The sequence below is a fragment of the Helicoverpa zea genome, chromosome 10 (genome assembly GCF_022581195.2).
Source record: "Helicoverpa zea isolate HzStark_Cry1AcR chromosome 10, ilHelZeax1.1, whole genome shotgun sequence".
Classification (NCBI taxonomy): Eukaryota; Metazoa; Arthropoda; class Insecta; order Lepidoptera; family Noctuidae; genus Helicoverpa; species Helicoverpa zea.
In genome coordinates this window covers 5,850,930-5,871,950 of record NC_061461.1, presented here as the reverse complement: position 1 = coordinate 5,871,950, position 21,021 = coordinate 5,850,930, and the positions used below count along the sequence as shown (strand labels likewise).

The 21,021-nt window shown below is 35.3% G+C and overlaps 1 protein-coding gene across 2 annotated transcripts; it reads left to right on the top strand.

The window, feature by feature from the left end:
• The first annotated feature begins 1,255 nt into the window (after positions 1 to 1,255).
• LOC124634040 (organic cation transporter protein) lies at positions 1,256 to 20,985 on the top strand. 2 transcript variants are annotated; one of them, XM_047169442.1, is made up of 3 exons: positions 1,256 to 1,492; positions 10,690 to 10,801; positions 12,243 to 15,442. In XM_047169442.1, exons 1-3 carry the CDS (start codon positions 1,450 to 1,452, stop codon positions 13,735 to 13,737), a joined length of 1,650 nt encoding a protein of 549 aa, XP_047025398.1. In that variant the 5' UTR covers positions 1,256 to 1,449; the 3' UTR covers positions 13,738 to 15,442. The 2 variants fall into 2 exon arrangements, with proteins under 2 accessions (XP_047025398.1, XP_047025397.1); XM_047169441.1 differs by lacking the exon at positions 12,243 to 15,442 and adding an exon at positions 18,981 to 20,985 and having other exon boundaries at positions 1,284 to 1,492.
• Positions 20,986 to 21,021: the final 36 nt, after the last annotated feature.

Below are 21,021 nucleotides of genomic sequence, written 5' to 3'. Positions count from 1 at the left end.
TAGATTAATTCAGGTGAAAGTATAAATATCTAATAACACTGATATTTAGACAAAGATACCTAAATCAACCCGCGTACTAAATTGCACCCAAACTATTTTATGCTTATAATGCTTAAAATATTAAATCGTTAATATCCAAGATATGAAAAAAAGGCCGTAATAATGAAAAATCGAATGTACCAAATGCAACTACGTCCTTGGGTAAATCAGCTTGAAACTATGGTAATATAAGCAGCCGTATTATCTAACACTTTGTGGTCAGTTAGTATTGAATAGAAGTAAATTATTCACGCTGCCTTGTCTAACAAGGTGAATAAAACTGCATTAAAACCCAATTGAATGTTAGAACACAAACAATACTTTGTTTTCATTTAGCACATTGCAGCTTTTTAACCGACTTCTTTTAAAGATGTACCACAAGTAGGCATTATATAATTCCCTGTGTCCTCGATAAATTGATCGATGGTTCAGTAATCCCGTCATAATGCTGTTGCAAATGAAATCTTAGATTTTTTTACAGCGATTTCTAGGATCATGAAATAAGCTCCGTCTACTTAGAGTAGAGTCGGAAAATTCTTAATTTCTAAATTTCCATTACGGTTTGTTTGGTTCTGTCAGGTTTTACTATCAATTTTTCTTTCATGTGAGGATCATCCACACTTTTCTTATTGATAAAATATGATCTTGAATTCAAGCAGATTAAAATAAAACCACAAACCCGTTGTAGGTTTTGAATGTAACAAATAAACATATCCTTCAGTCAATATGGACATTGTTTATATTCATTTTTAATCTGGGGATTTCCTATCTGTCTACATGTTCTTTTTGTGAACAGTTTTTGTACGCATCACACTCTATGTGTAGATTAACAACATGTGTTGCATCAATTGAATTACGATAAACAACCCCATGTTATCAATCGCAAATGCAAGTGCTGATAGTAAAGATACTGAACGAGATGACTATATAGCAACACTGCTATCATGACTGAACAGAGAATAGTTTCCGTTTTTTTTTCTTATCAGTTCACGCTAATCTTTTTCCTTCCCTTTTTTTCGACAAAAACAGCCTCTATTGGCCGTAAGACCAGTCAGTGTCTACCTCGCAGTAATAAATAAGATTCGGTAATTCAGTATCTCGAGTGTTGTATCAGTGCAAGAGCCCCCAGAGGCGTTGCGGCGCTGGCAACGAGTACCGAACTGGCAGGTATGGCCAATGCAGATAAGAGGTTAGGTTTTTTTCGCGCGATTGCGGTAACCGACCCGCGGTCGGCGCCACGACGCGACGATTGCCATCCATTCGCTCGTCCGCCGGCACGCACGCCTGGCGTTCGCCTGCACAACTCACGCCGCCGCGCGTTTGACATAACTCTACCATCAATGGTGCTTGTGAATATCGTTACAGAACTTCGACAGTCAAACTCCTGCGCCAGGAATCACAGCCTTCACCATGGACAAGGATCACGCGTTAGAGGAAATGATGGGAAAGCTCGGTGAGTGCTCAAAATCCAGCGTGCTAAAACATATGGATGCTTACAATTCGCAACACTGAAGTTTGGAACCCTTTTAAATTGAGCATTGGTACATTCTTTTTTTGTATGGACAACAGTGCAAGTTACGCTTATTGGCCTCGTTTTGTTGCAACTGGTCAATCTTGTCTCGGCTGAGAAATGTGATCAGTGTTGTAAGCGTAAACCTTCATGTGACTGAGACGTAAGTTTAATAGTTGCCGCGCTTTCCTTTCTAATTGATCACATCCTCAATGTCAGCCTTACGGCCTTTCGTTCCTATGAAAATGGTACTTAATGCGAAATTCCATCGCTATACCCGTTGGTATGTACGGTCTCAGGATGTAACATAAATAGTTCTTGATTTTCTTGTTACATTAAAATCCGGATTTGAAAGACAGTTTCTGTAAGCGCAGCTAATGCTAGCTTTTATGATATGAAATATTTTGATAACCGAGTGTTTGGAGTGTTTGAATTTTGATAAATTCTGTGATATAATAGTGTTATAATTATTTTATGTGTGAAGTTTTGTTGGTTACCTTATCTATGAAGACCATGGAAAAATGTAATAAATAATTTTTTACGCAAACTAATGAGTTGTATTGCCGACACCCTTTTTGGCACTTGTGAAGTACAATAAGCTTTTCCGTTATTGCAATAAAAATAACGCCACTTGGCAACGCAAACAGTATGCGCATGTAAAACAAGTAAATACCGAGACATACCGACGCGTTGGTAGTTAAACATTTGAAATTGTAATTAAAGTTTGGAGCTAAGTTCATTTTGTGTCAGGAAGGTTCAAAGCGAATTAGGTACCGTAGAATACATAGAGCCGATTATAAAAAACTTCACATTCTCGCACTTTATTTAAATACAAACACGTACTATTGAATTACTGTGACGAAGTGCGTAACGTAAACGTGGGAAATTAAAAATTTCCTCGTCCATGCGGAAAATAAATTTTGAAAATAAACCTTGAGGCTTTTCACTATTTCTTTATCTTTAACACAAACTTTAATAAGGTAGGTACGTCTTATTTTTAAATCTCGATAATGAAGCTGCAATTTGGTTCACTTATTAAGTATCTAACAAATTAGGTAAAGGTAACAACTAGCTAGTTAATCTTATAATTGGAAACCTAATTTTATGCAGCCGCTCAACATAGTTTTGAACAATGGCAGTTCACAACCTACCTATTCATGGTAATTCTGACAAAAGCCATAGTATAACATCGCGTGACACCAGTGACCCTGTGTTCTGTACTGCAGCGTGCTACTGTGCTAATTATTCCGATAACCTAAAAAACAACTATTAACAAAAGATAAAAAACATTGCATATCGAATAAAATTATCACTTGTATGTACCTACATAGTATTATTTGTTAACTCAGATGATAAGTGAAATTGTCTATGATTTAACCTTAATCTTTAAGTTTACATTTCTTTACGCCATTATACTTAGTGTTATATGTCTCAGAGTAAGCACGCGATGTATTTACTCATGGTAATTCAGTTAATAAAATAATCGTGTTCATAATAGCTTTTTAATTACTTTGTAATGAGTTATAGTTCGGCCATTCAGAGAATGCGTTCCTGACACGTCGCGATTGAACTGACGACGTAACTTTGCAATGGCGTTGCAGTTACGATAAAAATATTTTTGCTGGTTGTTTACCGTTTTAACAATTGAGGAGCATTAAAACAACATTATTATATCAATAATCAATGAATGTTATAATTCAGTCAGTTCAATCGCGACGTGTCAGGAACGCATTCTCTGAATGGCCGAACTATAACAAGATCAATGATGATAAATACGTTTATCGAATAAGTTTTTAAACATGCGCAAAGTTGTCTGTGGAATTTAACTTTTGCGTAAATAATTAACATTAATAATTTCAATAATTCGGTAGAATAAGTAATCCTTCCTGATTTAAAAATATTTCTAGTTTCATGACGTCTATTGGAAAACCCGTCAGATAATGCGATTTACGGTCATTCGGATCAATATAGAATTTAATGGCTTTTGTTAAGGAGAATTACATTAATATATTCTCAGCGATAAACAACTTATTATTAAGGATATATAAATATTGTGTGGTCCTTATTCCTAACACGACCGACACGCGTTATTATTAGCAACAACTGCGTCATATTTACATCACTGCAGTATACTGAGTGCACTGTTTTGACCTGAAATGCTCACACGCTTTTCAAATACCATGCCGAAAATTAATTCCATATTCAAAATTATTTCAAAATAGTTGAGGCATGTGTAAATTCTTGTTCTATTATCTCACGCGAAACAAGTTTTACCAGATTTTTTTATTATTTATTTTACCGTCTGTCGTCTATGCTAATCGAACGTTTAAAAATAGAGTAGGTGACTGGGTACTGGGTTGAACTGAACTTAGAACCATCTGTGTTGGGATGATCTAGAATTCTTTGGTGAGGAATGATTTCCACTCGTAATTATCTCGACGAACTATCATGTCAGTTGAGCGCTGACACCTGGAAATGTCGACTTGCCTCGATTTATCATCTATGAAAACAATACGGTGGGCGTGCACTAGTGACTGATTACTGTAAAGTAAACATACTGTAGTGGTGCTTCTACATTATATTACTTTAGTATGAACACATTCCATGTTACTATGACTATTACAAGAGATCCCATCAGGCCTCCATCAGACCGTTACATGCAACGGCCCTGATGAATGTTAAAACAAAGGGATTACATTATTTATTTTGAGTACATTACTTCCCTCTCACTTTACCTCGAGTAGTGATAGCATATGCCCTTTATATAAAAAGAGGTTGGCCGGACACTGCACTGCAATATACCACCTCGATAATCACGTTGATGCGTTAGTTATTTCTTGGGAAATCGGAATGTATCGGCGTTGCGAATCGATTATTATTGATCCATGTTTATTTAGAATCGAGAGTTATTACCGGACCTTAGTCTTACATACAGTACTATTTTAGGAACTCGTTACAACATCTATAAAGGAGAGGGACGTAACGTTGTATGTTCTACAACTATTTATTGTTGCAATGTTATCTATGTAAGTAATTAGATAATGAATCCATTACGTAATGGGCTTTTATCTAGTAAACCTTTATCTACGAGCATTGTCTGTTCATAAAATCGTGACTTATCAATTTAATTTGATTTCTATATTCGATTACATACTGGGACAATACGTATAGAGATAATATGTTTAATGAGACAAAGACGTGTATTTCCAAGGTAGATTTCGTATCTTCAGCTTAACCGTCCGCCTATGTTTTACAAAAAATATTTTTAAAGACAATAGACGGCGGCCCAAAAGCGTAATGATCTTGAAATGTCAACGGAGACATTATTTGAAGAACAGTGAATGTTTTAAAATAAAGTCTCGCGTCATAGTCTGTGGTCAGCTGATGTAGTGTAGTAGGGATGTAAACACGGCAGCTACTGCGTCGGAAACAACTTGGAGGTGTGTCGGCCTACGTAAACACCAATGTATCACAAATAATGGGACAGTCCAATTTGAGGCACGTGCCTCTACAGAGGGTTTGTTTCTTGGAATACAGGTCATCGTCTTACAACTGCAGGAAGTTTTCGTACACATATTTCAGGTCACTGAAACTTGAAATTGAATTATAAGTATGTGAAAACACATTATATAAGGCAATAGGCAAGCATGTGTTTTGTATAACTGTAATTCTAATCAACCTCTGAAAATAATAATGTTCGTCATATGTATATGGGCAATTTATGTAAATGAAAGCTCTATTGCTTGCCAGCCAGACAAAGATTTTATGGCTTACATAAAAGAGGAAAAAAAGACATATTTTACTTATATTTGCTCACATATACGTATGTAGTTGTACGTCTAGTAATTTCATGCAATTAGGCAAAACCGCTTCCTTATTAACAAGTTAAGTGAATTGTCTTCACTGGCCAGGCGTTAATGAATGCACAACACTTTAATATTTAAGTATTCGTTTAAGTTTACAGCTGTAATTACACTGTTGCATGATGAAAGTACTTCGGTCCGTAGGTTTACGAATAACAAAACGCTATGACCTAGGTGGCTATTTACATTGCAGTCAATATAAAATATGCATTTATTTTTGAAAGATGAATCATATTGTTTTAAATAGGTACGTACACTTACATTTAAAGCATTTAAGTTTATTTCGTTTCAAAATACAGAGAAAGAGAGTTCGATATTTCATAAAATGACAACTCATAACTGCCTCAATAGGTTCAGAAAATTGCTTCGAAAGCATTTTCTTCAAATCTAGTCCAGTAACTGTTTCCTCAAAATTATTGATCGAGCGTTTATACCTAATGATTTCCCGCAATAAAAGTCGATTAGCATTCATGATTCTATTGCTGAAATGCGTAACTTTAAATTGCAGTACAACTTTAACATCAATAAAACTACCTATAAAAACTAAATGCAGCATTACAATAACAATTAACTAACTAACACAGTGAGAGGTATCACGAGTCCAAACTACTGAAATGTGTGTTACACGTGTTAGGTTAAAGAGATAAAATGAGGAAAATAGATTAATCAATGATTAACAAAATGATACCTGCTCTTTACTGCATTATCGTGATTTCGGTTTGAGATATTAAAGGACTCTGATAAATGATGTAACTAGATAACTACTTAGCTGTTGAAATAAAACTATCTTTTTGTTTTCGATCAACGTATTGTGGTTTGTGTACTCATTAATTTTATTGTATTAGGAATCTTTCGTACAACACAGATATTTTCAAAGCGTTCCGATTTAGCTGTGCTACTTTTTCTACGCGGACAACTTCCATCGGTCTCACGTGAACGTATGACACGGATGATCTCTGAGCGACAAATACGAAAATAACTACAATAAATATTTACAGCCACTAATAATTATTTCACGATCGTCTTAGACGTCAGTTTGTATATTTGATTTATGCTTTTGTGGCTGCCGTTTCTTGTACTAAAATGTTATTTGTTTATCAATAAATCAATCGATATAAACTCAGAAAGGTTCTTCAAAGACATTGTACAGTTGTATAACCACCACTAGAGTGTCATTGTTTTCGTCTATTTACCGATTAACAATGAAATGACTACGTTTGCCTACTCACTAGAAACACGTAAATACGAAACTAAGTGTTGAATAAATCATTGTGTCTGTCAATTAATACTTGTAATTATTACTTTATGTATTGGTCAACATTTAACAAATGCATAGTAACAAGGTACTTACAGTCAATAATCACAATTTTCTTTGTAAACGCACTTTCATTAGGACGCGTAAAAAATGAGGCCGCTTTTCTAGGTCAGTGACATGTACAAAAACTCTTTCCAGATACCTAAATCAGATCACTAGACTGGACATTTACATAACCAGCTACCTATATTTATATGACGATAATAGTACTAAATGTATGTCAGTTAATTTGGTGCACATGAAATTACCACTATCACATATTTCTTTAGTTAGGTACCACTCATATAAATTTATTTTAATTTATCAAAATAATTGTTGGCGCTCATTCTGTAACAATTTTGAATGTCAACAAACTTTCACGTTGTTATTATACGACGATTTGAGAATTGTAAATTCTATTTATATGCGAATTTACTCTGAAAATGAAGACAGAAAGACCTGAAGTAAATGACCTTCTGAATACGTTTCGTGCGTGTCGTTTATTTTCGTCGCATGTCGAAATAACCGAATTATTCTATGCCCCGAGTTCAGTGGAATGTTAAAATTCATAGTCATCATAAAGCCACAATAATATGACTTTAAGAAAGTAACAAGTAGGTTAACAAATATATGTGAACTAAATTTGAACTGCGTGTACTTTAGTTGGAACGGTTTAAAACAGCGTAAACGGTGTTCCGCCGGTGACCTCCAATTTGCAATTTACTGTCTGCATGTGGTTAAGCTTCAGCTAATTACACCAATTCTAAGAATGTATATTGAGATGATGTGTAGGTGGTACCTGAGTAACGAGACGTCGTGAGCGACTTTCACAAAGATCTATTTTTGAAATTTGACACGTACGCCTTATACAGCAGAGTAAACGTTAAGTATATGTAGGTCTCATTAGGAGATAAAATGTATTGTTTACTATTAGCGGAATTAATAACCGAGAGGTTAAATTTGAATGGAAATATTTTATATTTAAATCGTGATAAAACCTTTATTGAGGTTCATGTTATCGGTCGCAGCAGTGTTATCGAGGTCTGCATCTGTGTCAATAGTCAATACGTGTTGCGTGACGTTCCGATCTTACACTCGTGGTACCTATATGAAACCTACGTAGAATAGACTGTAGTGTACAATGTCATAATACTGTTATTGTCTCTAGTACTGTTTGCTATCGGCCACTGAATCCTGCGTCGTGACACGTAATTTTCCATACCGTCAACACTCAATCGAGATGGTATTGTCTTGCTATTATAAGGTTCGGAAATTAAGATCGCATATCTAATTTTATGATAGGAACTAAAGAGTATTGGCCTTTTAGTGGCCAAGTACTCTTTAGCCTTGAGTGACCATGTGGGTTGGTAGTAACCTCTGTTGATTTTAACTTACAATAGTTGCTATCGGTTTAAAATTACTTTAACAAACTGATGCCGATTTTAATCTGTTTGGAGCCTAATTAACTAATGAATGTAAAGATTAAAGTCGCATTTTAAAATGTGTATAGGAACTGGTGTGTACAAAGTTATACATTTTATTAGAGAGTAGATCTATTTTAAGCTTTTGATGACCAGTGCAAGTTTCGTTTAGACTGATAACTCGGCGCATGCAGCTGCACAGATTGAAAAGTGCAAACAGTAGAATAATATTTGTTTTGTAAGGCATTCCTTACATGGTGTACGTTTCAAAAGCAACCATGTCATTTATTTGTAAAATAAGGTACCGTTTTACCTATATCGTGGCATTAGAAATGTTAACTGGAAAGTTGTTAAATGCCATTGAGTCTGACGACCAATCTTAAACATCTTTACCTTAATACATTAAACATGTGTACAGAATGTCGCTATCATTCAAGATAATAAATTATAACGTATCTTGCTTTCTACAATTATGTGGTAGGTGCGATGTGGTAGGTTATCTTATCGTAGAAAATTGCCTAATGTGTAGTTTAACATAAATATTTCATGTAAAAATAGATGTGTCGCTTATGAATGATGATATGGGTACAAAATGTTCGTTGCTACAGTTGATAAGCATCTACCGCGTGCTTTTCAATGTTAAAGGACTCTAACTAACTATCCGATTGGCTGGTGCCTGATTGCAACATGGCATCTCAGATTTATGTTAGGGTCAAAAACCGTAGATACAACTGTCTGCAGACACTTTACGTTCGAGTACCTAGGTGCAATTTAATGGCGCAGAGCAAAGCTGTAAAGGTGTTAAGGATTGAGTGTCACTTGAACATCGGTATATTGTGTGGATAATTATAAACTTAAGCGATAAGATGCGCGGGGCGTGAGGCGGACAGATCGAGTACAGCGTGGAGGGTCACAGGGTTATCGCTCGACGCCGATAGCGCCCACAGAGCATTGTATACAATGACCCTACTAATGATCGCATTATTTAAAAATGTTACATGTACCTCCGCACTTCTAGCGCTATTTTCTCAACGACTTTACACTTGACGTCAACTCATATTCATAGTTTCATATGTTTTGTACCGCCGTGTTGTTAATTTCTGCTCATCTACGCGTCTGTACAAATTACGCAATTCCTTTGTTCATTTGTCTCAAGTATGCAGTCTATTCCTAAGATTAGGAACTGATAAGAAAAAGTTTACTTACATCTTAACCATATGTATATAATCTACCTGTGTTAATTAAACGATGTAATTAACTGCATAAATCTGAAGACGTTGACTTCTAAAAATTGTCGAAAGAAACATAAAATCGAGGTGAGATAACGTGTTACTATACAATTATCGCACACTCGTAATAAGCACTTGTTTTATCAGAAAATCAATGATCTGGATTACCTTGGTAACTGTATGATTATTCTTTTTTGAAAATTCCGTAGTATAAAACAGGTGTGATTGCATACACCCACATAGGTAGATATTTCTGCACACAGGTAGGAACCGGTATGGCCGTAGATATTAATTGCGTTACTTATATCCGACCATAATTGTATCATGCAGGGCTATATTTAGTCCTCGCCTCGATACGGTCTCTGCAATTCGCAGTTTGCTGTTAAAATCTTGTTAAAACGTCAACTCAATACTTAAAATTGAGATTTTAAACACGGCGGTTACGCAAACTTTACTACGTAGGACATAATTCTTATTTAAATACAATACGTAAAACAATATGACCTTTGAGTGTGAGTATTAAAATCGTAATAAATATTAGGTTCAAGGCGAACCATAATAAATTTAACGATACAACTTTATAAGTTATGTGCTGCTTACGTACCTATATGGTACTACCTGTACTTGCAATAAAATTAAAAGATACCTATGCAAATACTTATGGAAACATCTATTTAATAAGCGTTGTTGGTCCTATCTCTAAACATAGATCACAAGCATATCTATTAATTACTTTGTAGGTAACCTATGCCTTATGTACAAACAAACATTAATCACTTTGAATAATCATAAATTAATTATTTAATTAATTCTGTGTAATGTTAACTATAATAACTTTGGTACCTTCAGTATAATACATAGATATATTGTTTATTAATTACTTCAATTGTACATAGGTACTGTCGAAGCCTTGGTTTTTCTTTGCGACATGTAAAAACTTGTTTGTATTGAATTCGAACATAATGCTGCACTGAAAACCTAAGTCGAGTGTACCTAATCATAATTGTACATAAAATATGATACAATTTAGGTAATTTCGAAACGAAGAATTTTCTTTGAATTGCGAGAATTATTCTCTTGCATTCTACATAAGTAAGTAGATGAATGTAGAGAATCTTTACGATACGATATGTGAATGGAATATGATACGACCGATTGCCACTCTACCTACATTCAAACCACTTTCCCATGATTGTGTGTCTATCCTATCTTATCTATAATATTTTCTTAACCTAAATAACTGCTAGGTATCGAACAGAAAAATCCTTCACGATAGATTATTACCATGAAAGTTTCAGACCAACGTCTGATGTGTGAATTTTGGTGTTTTCAGGTGACTTCGGGCGGTACCAATGTTTCCAGTTCATCCTTCATATCCTGGCGGCCATGACGGCTGGCATGCATATGCTGTCTCTAGTCACAGTCGCTGCGGTACCCGAACACAGGTCAGTTGTCTAACAGCCCACAACTCATATGACCGACCAACGTCGGCTACTACAGATGCATTTCATGACTGATCATTTGTTACTGTTGACATCGCCGCTGTTGAGTTATGCAAAATGCGAGACAAAACAAATTGTTATGTACATAGTTGTCACATCTTGCATATGTCAACACGGTCAGTCGCTGCGAATTAATTATGTCCCACAATTATGTGCCGTCAAAAATACGGACGCTTGGTTAACAGCGGTAAACAGGAACACAATGGATACTTCCAGCATGTGCATGGACGGATAGTAGAATTCACAATGATGTAAATTTTTTGGGTATTACGTAAAAGGCTATTCAATTCCTTCTTTACACGGTGGTTCCGGGAAAATGCAAGTGTAGTGTATGTCCTATTCTATTATTTCTTTATGAATTTTCTCGAAATTATATTGGTGCGTATGGTATGGGTCTTATAACATTATTTGCTTTTGGTTACGCAGCGTGTAAGTTTTGGCTTGATGAGGAAGGAGATGGGTACTCGGGTCGGCTTTGGTGTTCGTTATTATATCTACAAAATGAGAGTGATTCTATCGGTGCCGTTATACTTTATACTTATGTTGGTATATTGAACGTAAGTAAATCCTTTTGTAACGTTTATTTGTCTCTTGGGCTAAGGTTTGCTATGTCTTACGCTTTATTGGTTATGTGTTTATTCCCAAAACATAATTTCTGTTACCATCAATTCATTTATTAACAAATAACATATAGATTTCGGTTTCAAGTGAATTATAATTCCTATTAAAGGAAAAGTTCCAAACTTACGTAGCAGTGCATTTCCGCCACTTTCACAAAGGATTGTTTATGTGTATATTTGTTTATATGTATGTAAGGACTGTTTATATATATAGCACATAGTATAAAATATGTCATTTTACATATAAAGCGATAGCATAAAACATGCTATTATAAAATGTGACTATCGATCGATACTTGGAAATCACGGTCATGAAAATGGAATTTTCAATGTCAACATAGATGACATTATAATTTTAATTTATCAACATGTTACCTTTAAAATATCAACAATGTTTAACGATCCTATTGAATGCACATTTCATACAAATGTTGATATTATACTCACACGACATTATGTACATAGGTGCGAAAAATATAGGAAAGTATGTGATAAACATAGCATATTATTAAATTTCAGTACACTTGATTAAGTTATAATGTAGAGTAACTGGTGCTTGATTGCTGAATTAGTCGTAACACACGGCTTTATTAGTACTGTAGATAAAAACTGCACTATCTCATACACTTAAACAAGTTTAACAGCATTATTAGAATGGAATGAAGTAGTAAACCTGCCACTAACCTAATGCACCGCGCACGCTCGGCACGAAAATGTAACTAAAATAATGTGAGAACAATAAAAGCACATTTTTCAATTTTCAGATGTTACCTGCAAGGAATAGACAGTGCAAACCATACGGAGCCGTTTAACTCATCGCTGGTGCAGGCTGCCATCCCCCTAAACGAGCACGGCAAGCTAGACTCTTGCCGAATGTATGGCGATAACAAAACTATAGTAGAGTGCCAGTCCTGGGTGTACGATACCCAATATTACACTTCTTCGAGAGGTATCGAATGGGATTTCGTTTGCAGCCGGCGCTGGATGGGAGCCTCTGCCCAAACCGCATACATGTTTGGCGTGGTGGCTGGTTCGCTTATATTCGGAAGAATGTCTGACAAGTTTGGAAGAAAAACTGCCTTCCTCTGGTCTGGAGTCCTACAACTGCTATTAGGCACATCAGTGGCATTTGCTTCAGATTTCTATACATTTGTAGGCCTTCGATTCCTTTACGGAATCTTTGGATCAGGTTCATATATAGCTGGGTTTGTATTGACCATGGAAATAGTCGGCCCCAGCAAGCGTACCATATGCGGTGTCACGTTTCAAATTATGTTTGCCATCGGCATAATGCTGTTAGCCGCTTGGGGATACTTGATAGATAACAGATTCTATTTACAAATAGTATATGCTTTACACGCAGCAATACTGCTTCCTCATTGGCTATTAATGGACGAATCCCCGAGGTGGCTCTGGGCTCAAGGTCGGGCTCGAGAATCTGTCGCTATCATAGAGAAGGCTCTGAAGATTAACGGAGTGACCGACCCAGTAGATACTCCCGCATTAGTATCACACTGCAAAGCTACTTGTGCCAAATATACCGACGAACATTCAGCAGGAACAACGGACTTATTCAAAACACCGAGGATGTTGAAGAAGACTTTAATTATTTGCGGTTGCTGGTTTGTCAATTCAGTCGTGTACTACGGTCTGTCGCTCAATACAGGGAAGCTAAACGGGAATCCCTATTTCCTGATGTTCTTGATGGGTGTCGTGGAGTTGCCCAGCTATGTACTTATTGTATACTTTTTGGACCGCGTCGGACACAGAGCACTCATCAGCACAATGATGTTGTTAGGAGGAATAGCTTGTCTAGTCATTGTAGCTTTACCTCATGGCTCAACGTCGACCACAGGTATTGTCATGGTAGGAAAACTATTTATATCGGGCTCCTATTCTATTATTTACAAGTATTCGGCTGAACTTTTCCCGACAGTAGTCCGTAGTTCAGGAGTAGGTTTGGGCAGTATGTGCGCCAGTGTGTCTGGAGCTTTGACGCCTCTTATCAATTTGCTGGACACACTGAACCCTAAAATACCCACAATTCTTTTTGGATTTTTGGCACTGCTGTCAGGATTTTCCACTTACTTCCTACCTGAAACAATTGGTAGAAACTTACCTCAATCATTGGAAGACGGAGAGAAGTTTGGTGTCGGTGACACTTGCTTCACAAACTGCAGTGGTCGACGAATGAGCACCGACACAGTCGACCTGCCAGAAACCATGGTACCGTTGGAAGTTATGGAAAAGAAACCATAGAGTCGTCATAAATCGTGTGGTCAGTAGGTAAAGTTATGTCTCGAAAATGAAACTAAGCCGTAGAATAAGTAAAGTAAGTTAAGCGGCTATTTTAGTAATTTCTCACGCTTCTTAATAGACTTATACGTAAAGCTTGCATTTTATGAACTTTGTTCACTGTTTTCATACTTTCTCTACATTACTACACTAAAAGAGCTTCTTTTTACTATGAAGTTTTCCTCTTTTAAATAACTGTAACTTTTTTGCAAAGAATTTAGTTAGTAAGTTTTTATGTACGTAAATAGACTAATGTTATATTTAAATTGTCTAGTCAAGAGTTAATGACGAGCAAGTTGTGTTCAATGAGAACAGTTTTGCTTAAGACTGGATGATTCTAGTAATATGTTATTTAAATGCAGATTTATCTGACTGGAAAATGGCATACTTTATATTTTAAAGATAAAGTACAATCAAATGTACACCAGTAGACTGTAAAACAAAGTACAATACTGTAAGTAATGTACTGTTGATATCTAAGAGTTGTTCAATCAAGCAATTGATTTGTCTCAAAGACAAAAAGTATTGATTAAGTGAAAAGCGAGACCATGGAACCCATTTCTTATTATCACGTTAAATCAAACTTTGGCTGCATATCTACAGGCATTCTAATACAACAGGAGTTGTCTGTGCATTATAACATTTTTTTATATATCGAAATGCCTTTTAAGTTTTACATTCACTTTATGGTACTATATTATGCGTTTCTTATAGCAATCGTCTTAACGTGATAACAAGGATTGTGAAAATGTTAGCTTAGCTGCTGGTAGCAAATTATTAAGCAGGGAGTTATAGTATTTTTTATATTACATACTGACACATATTAAGAGACTACTTGGACTTCATTTTTTGGAAACACTACAATATTAAGTAAATATTAAGAATGTCCATGAGGCGAAGGATAATATAATGAATTTTGACCTTGTAAAAAAAATTATCACATAAATGTGGTAGATTCCGAGTTCCGTGTTTACGTACCTAGTCATTGTGGCTAATTCATAATTTATAGCTAGTTTATGTCAAAGGGTAATAATAAAAACTTAAAGACTTTTTTGATAGCTGTCATAATGATCAGAAATAATATTTGGAAGAGCCATTCAAAAATGTATTTATTCCTCGAAGAAAATCCATCAATTCTAAATTTATATGGCAAATACATATGTGATTTAATTATGTTTAAGTGTCTGGTGGAATATACATCAAAATGAATTTATTATTACCCATCTACATAATTACATGTTCAATAACGAGACATAAATTCTTTAAGCTCGATACAACACTGCCAGTTGGTGCTCGTAACATTTTTATAACTAGTTAAGCTATAGTCTTCTAGGCAAATAAAGACGTAATTAATTTATTTTTAGGGAAATAACTACTTAAGGGTATTTTATAGCATTTAGACATTAACACGCATAGTCAATTTGTAAGGCTAAATTAACTAATTAAGCATTTCACGTAACAAAAATATGGGAGGCATGTCCAAGGTATGTTAGCATAGGCTGATAAAAGATCATCAGTATAAGCTAATGGGTAGATTTAATCTGACCCTTATAATGTATGTAACTAAGCGTTTCATTTTCAAATTTTTAGGGATTTAAGTTGACAGATCATTAAATTTGGGTCATCTGATGGATGAGGGATCATTTAATTGACCTTCTAATTCTTGCAACTTATTCGTCCATTATTTAATACAAAGGTACACAGTTTTACAGGTTTCTATAATATTACTTGCCTCCAACAAGACTGAAAGAGGAAAACATCAGGTGCTTACTTCAAGTTCCCTATTTTTTAACGAAATGTAAAAACGATTGCCACAGCAATAAGTAGCAATAACTCTATGTGGAGAAATCTGCTGAAATGATACGTAATACCTATTTAATATTCTAGACTTTTACGAGACCTGTTGTTAATTTTCCCACGTCTGAATTCAATATTTTTACTTCATTGCCGTTCCGAGAAATTCTATAATCTATACATATAATAAAATGATAGGAAAGTCAAAACTGTACATTAAATATTTTTTTAAAAGAATACTTGGGGGGTGATTCATAATCGATTCTGAACCCAAATATGTAGTTTTTAGAATTTTTGTCTGTATGTCTGTTTGTCTGTATGTTTGTCCCGGATAAACTCAAAAAGTACTGCATGGATTTAAATCAAATTTTGCATGACTATTACCTGGGGGGCCGGTCCAACACATAGGCTATATATTATCACGCTATCACCTACGGGGGTTGAGCAATGAACGATTAAATAAACGAAATTGGAAATTCTATATTGCCCACGCAGACGAAGTCGCGGGCAACAGCTAGTTAGGTATATGTACAAGGACTAGCTAAGTGGTCATAGGTAATAAACTAGCTTATATATAGGTATGGTGTTTAAACCAAAAAACCCTTAGTAGAAATAAGCTAGAATACAATTTTGTTTTAATTCTTATCTACCCAAATACTGAGCGAATAATGACAGTGTTATTACGAGAAAATAAACAAACGTTCGACAGGTTTATTGAGAAAAATCGATTACAACGTGTTCATTATCACGTGTCAGACGTCTGGTATTTTAATTGTAATAACATCGTTATTTTTGAACCACCCATGTCCTTAAAATCTGTCTGTTGTAAAAGTTATATATACTTACATATGTATTATCTACTGCCGTAACCAAGCATTACCTGTCAATAGAACAAAGAACCTATCCTACTTATCTACTTAGGGCAATATTGTTTTTTGTATTTTTCTAATTTAGGCATCCAGAAGACTTTCATAGCCGGGTTTACAGGTGTCTTCTAAAACAATAGAAGACAAACTAGAAATAATGTAAGTAATCTAAAACTAAAAATGTATCCCAGTCATTTTAGATTTAAGACTCCGTTAAGATAAGCTATTTTTGGGATAATTCTTTGACTACACTAAACTTGCCAAATTCATGGCCTCTTTTTTAAACCTTTTTTTTCTATTTTTATAATATTCTATCGGCGAATTTATGTAAGAATCAAAATATTTACTAATCAAGACTATGTCAAATGTAGGATACGTATCAAATACATGGTGTACACGAATTTAATAAACATTTTTTACGAGAGTTGTGTTTTTGTTGCTACGAAATATTCGCAAGGCGTTGCTCTGCAATTTTCGTGCTGCGAATCGGCTACGGCGCGGGCGACGCGAGATGGTAAGTTAGCTACGCGATAAGATGTAGTAAACATACTTATTATGATTATATTGCTAGAATCTAGGTAGGTACACCTTAAAAATATAATTAAATATAGGTACTTAAATAGTTTCATATCGAAATACCAAAGCATTTTTAGTTAGTGAATTCCTTAAGAAATTAGTAGGTCAAGTAGGTTAGTATCATACGGATAATAATAATGGTTCCGAAAAACAAATTAATCTCCAGCGATCTGTGGCCGACTATTATTCTAAATAACCAGCGTTATAATGAATTACCGACAAAAAATCGAAAACATAAACGACAAAAATTATCAATTTTAACTACAAATATGAGCAGGTTCAAATAACTTTTTCTCCTAAAGAAAATTCGATCTTCGAGTAATAAAACTAAAGTTCCGACTAAAATACTGAACTTCCGACAAAATTACCAAGTTACCGACAACAGAGGTTTTGACAAAATAATCATATTTTTACAACTTGCATGAACTGTTATAATTTCTATTGTTGGTTATTAAATTTATTTTTTAACTCTCAATAATAATGAAAATACCTCAACAGTTTGGCACACGCGATCGGGTTCGGGTCGCGTTCAGCTGTTTTCGTGTGCAAGTTCGAAAGATCCGAGCGCAGTGCGTTTGCAACGACCGATGCTTGCATGTAACGTCTGTTTATGTTAAGAAAATAAATAGTTTTTTGTTGCTTTTGCTTTCGTATTTTGACTAATATAACTATTAAATGTACTTATGAAACTACTAACTTACTATCTATTAAGGAAACTTAGTATTGTTACGAAATATGGATGAGGTACCCGTGTACCGTTCTGGATCGGAGGATGAGGAGGGAGCTGGTTCAAAAGTTGGGTGTTGATCAAATGCCTACAACTTTCGAAGGTTGCCCTTGATTTCTCAGGGTTTCCATCATCAGATCTTGACCTGATGACTATGGGACTAACTGGCAGCTATTCCGCGTCGAACAAAAAAAGAATCACGTAAATCGGTTTATAAACCTCGGCGTAATCGATGTACACACATAGAAAAAAAAACATACCGGCCGAATTGAGAACCTCCTCCTTTTTCAAGTAAAAGTTATTATTACAAGTACATTTTTATATTTTTTAAAAGTATTGTTTAACCATTGAGAATAATATTTTTAGTATAATGTTATAGTTAAAATGGCACCAAGTCTGTGAAATATGAAAGGTAATTTATGAATTAATAGTAGGCAAGTAAAGATTAAAAAATACAAAGCATAGTTTTCAGTAGAACGTAATTTATACTGGTAGAAAAGTATTATAGCAACAAACAGTGATGTTTATTTTTCGAAGACTTTAGTATCTCATTCGGTCGTTTCGTAATTTTTATTCGGAGAAAAGTAGTCGGAAAGTCAGTATTTTAGTCAGTAGCTTTAGTATTTTGAGTATGGGCAATTCTTATTTTTTTGTCGGAGCTTTTATTACTAGCCGTATCATACCAAGAAAGTAAAGCAATAAGGAAGGAATCGAATACTAAAATGCTTTTTACTTTTTGATGTTTTCACGCAAAAAATGATTTCAGAACTGGGTAGGTACATAGGTACGTTAAAGTTCAATAAGATTAAATAGGTACCTACCTACTTAATCGAATATTTTGGCAAACAAATCATAAATTTAGAACATATTAGACATGCTCATAACATGTAGGATGCGTACCTATTTACTTGAAGTGTTCAAAACATTGAACTGTAGGTATGTAAGTAGGTAACTACGTAGTTATAACAGTGGGGTAGCCAAATGTTGTTTGGAAGTAAACCGAATAAATCAGCTAGCTAGGTTATTATGTAGACCTTCGATAACGTCGCTATATTTCTGGTACGGTCTGCACGTTAATAAGTAGTACAAACAAATGATATTGAACAAATAGAGTAACATTATAAGACTATGGAAATGGGCATCTCTTATAAAGCTATTACATTACAACGGGGGTTAATATTGAAAAACAATAAAGTGTAGGTACATTATATACCTATACTAAAAGCCTAACTTTTTATTTTCAGGTGCTGGGTCGACGGTGTTGATACGAATGAGTCAATAGCAGCGTGGAATTCTTCGGAAATATTAGCTGCCATCCCTAAGACAGTCTCAGGAGGGCTACATAGCTGCCTCATTTATGAGAATAACGATACAGTATCTTGTTCTAAATTCGTATTCGATACGACATACAGGTCATCGTCACGTTCTATGGAATGGAACCTAATCTGTGATAAAAGATGGATGGGCGCGTTAGCTCAGACCATTTATATGTTAGGCGTTTTTACTGGAGCTGTAGTACTAGGAGGAATGGCCGATAAGTATGGAAGAAAGACAATATTTTGCTGGTCCGGAGTGCTACAGCTGGTATTCGGTGTTTTAGTAGCTTTTATACCAGAATATTGGTCTTTCTTGGTAGTTCGTTTCTTGTACGGAATTTTTGGATCTGCTGGTTCATACATTACCGGCTTCGTTTTAACTATGGAATTAGTAGGCGCCAGTAAGCGAACCGCATGTGGTGTGGCTTTTCAGGCCGCGTTTGCTGGAGGTATAATGTTGGTAGCTGGGTGGGGAGCTCTAGTAGATAATAGACAAATTCTGCAAGTTATATACGGACTTCACAGTCTACTCCTTATTCCACACATTTGGATAATGGACGAATCTCCTCGTTGGTTATGGGCTCAAGGCCGATCAAAAGAATCTGTGGATATAGTTGAGAGAGCTTTGAAGTTTAATAGATCTGAAAGCACATTGGATAGAGCCGAATTGGTTTCCAAGGGAAGAGCCGAAGCCTCGAAAGGGACTGATGCTCCTGCAGCCAGTACTGGCGATCTGTTTAGAACTCCTAATTTAAGAAATAAAACCATGAACGTCTGCTTCTGTTGGTTTGCTAACTCCATAGCATACTATGGACTCACTTTAAGCACTGGTAAGCTGGAAGGCAATCCGTATTTGATAACAGCTATTTTAGGCTTTGTTGAACTACCGAGCTATGCAGCTGTGATTTATTTCCTTGATATTTGGGGAAGGAGACCTTTGATAAGTTCGATGATGCTCGTTGGAGGAGCTGCATGTGTTATCGCTACCTTCCTACCTGCTGGAAGTACTATATCTACTGGAATTGTAATTGCTGGGAAATTGTTTATTGCCGGATCTTTCGCCATCATATACAACTACTCGGCGGAACTATTTCCTACAGTTGTCCGGAATTCTGCACTTGGACTGGGTTCAATGTGCGCCAGGCTTTCGGGTGCTTTGACGCCACTAATAACTTTGTTGGATTCCTTCAACCCCAAAATTCCAGCTATAACTTTCGGGGCCGTAGCGGTGATTTCTGGATTCTTGTGTATGTTCCTACCAGAGACGATGGATCAACCCATGCCTCAATCTCTGGCCGACGGAGAACGGTTCGGTAAAGGCGACACTTGCTTTACCAGTTGTTTAGGAAGTAAAAGAAATAGAATTTACTCTGAAGGCAATAAGCCTGTAGAAGCAATGGTTCCTCTAGATGATGCTAGTAAGAAAGTTTAATAAGTATTATTTTAAGTTTACCAAATCAGAGTTCAAAACAATAACCAACCCGTTTAATATAAAGGTTGTTTATTTTCATGTAAGTAAATTAAAATCGAACAAAGTAGTTCCTAAAGTTCTACTTCTTCTACCATGATGTTTTGATCAGCTGTGTTGCTTTGAGTATTTTCTTTACCTACCTACCTATGAACAGTACCTAATTATGAGTCTCGAAACAAAGTTAGTAGATTGATATTATAATTGTATTAATTTTACCAAAACAATTAGAGCTATTAAGTTTTAGTTAGGTATATCAATTACTTATTACAAAGTTTATGTAGATTGTTGTGTTTTGTTATTCGTGTTTTACTTATGATTAATTAATGCTGTGCCTATATTTAAACATAGATTGATAGCATTTTGGTGCTTGTGAATCTCGTGATCTGGTGTGATATTGATTATACAAAAATAAAATAAATACTATTTTGTAAAAATGTACATAAAATAAATTATAGGTACAAAGTGGCGTTGGTTTTATTTCTGTTATGAAAAGACTGA

Coding starts and splice junctions, on each gene's coding strand:
- LOC124634040 (XM_047169441.1), top strand. CDS start 1,450: ATGGACAAGGATCACGCGTTAGAGGAAATGATGGGAAAGCTCG. Junction 1,493..10,689: donor GGAAATGATGGGAAAGCTCG/GTGAGTGCTCAA, acceptor TGGTGTTTTCAG/GTGACTTCGGGCGGTACCAA. Junction 10,802..18,980: donor GCTGCGGTACCCGAACACAG/GTCAGTTGTCTA, acceptor TTTTATTTTCAG/GTGCTGGGTCGACGGTGTTG.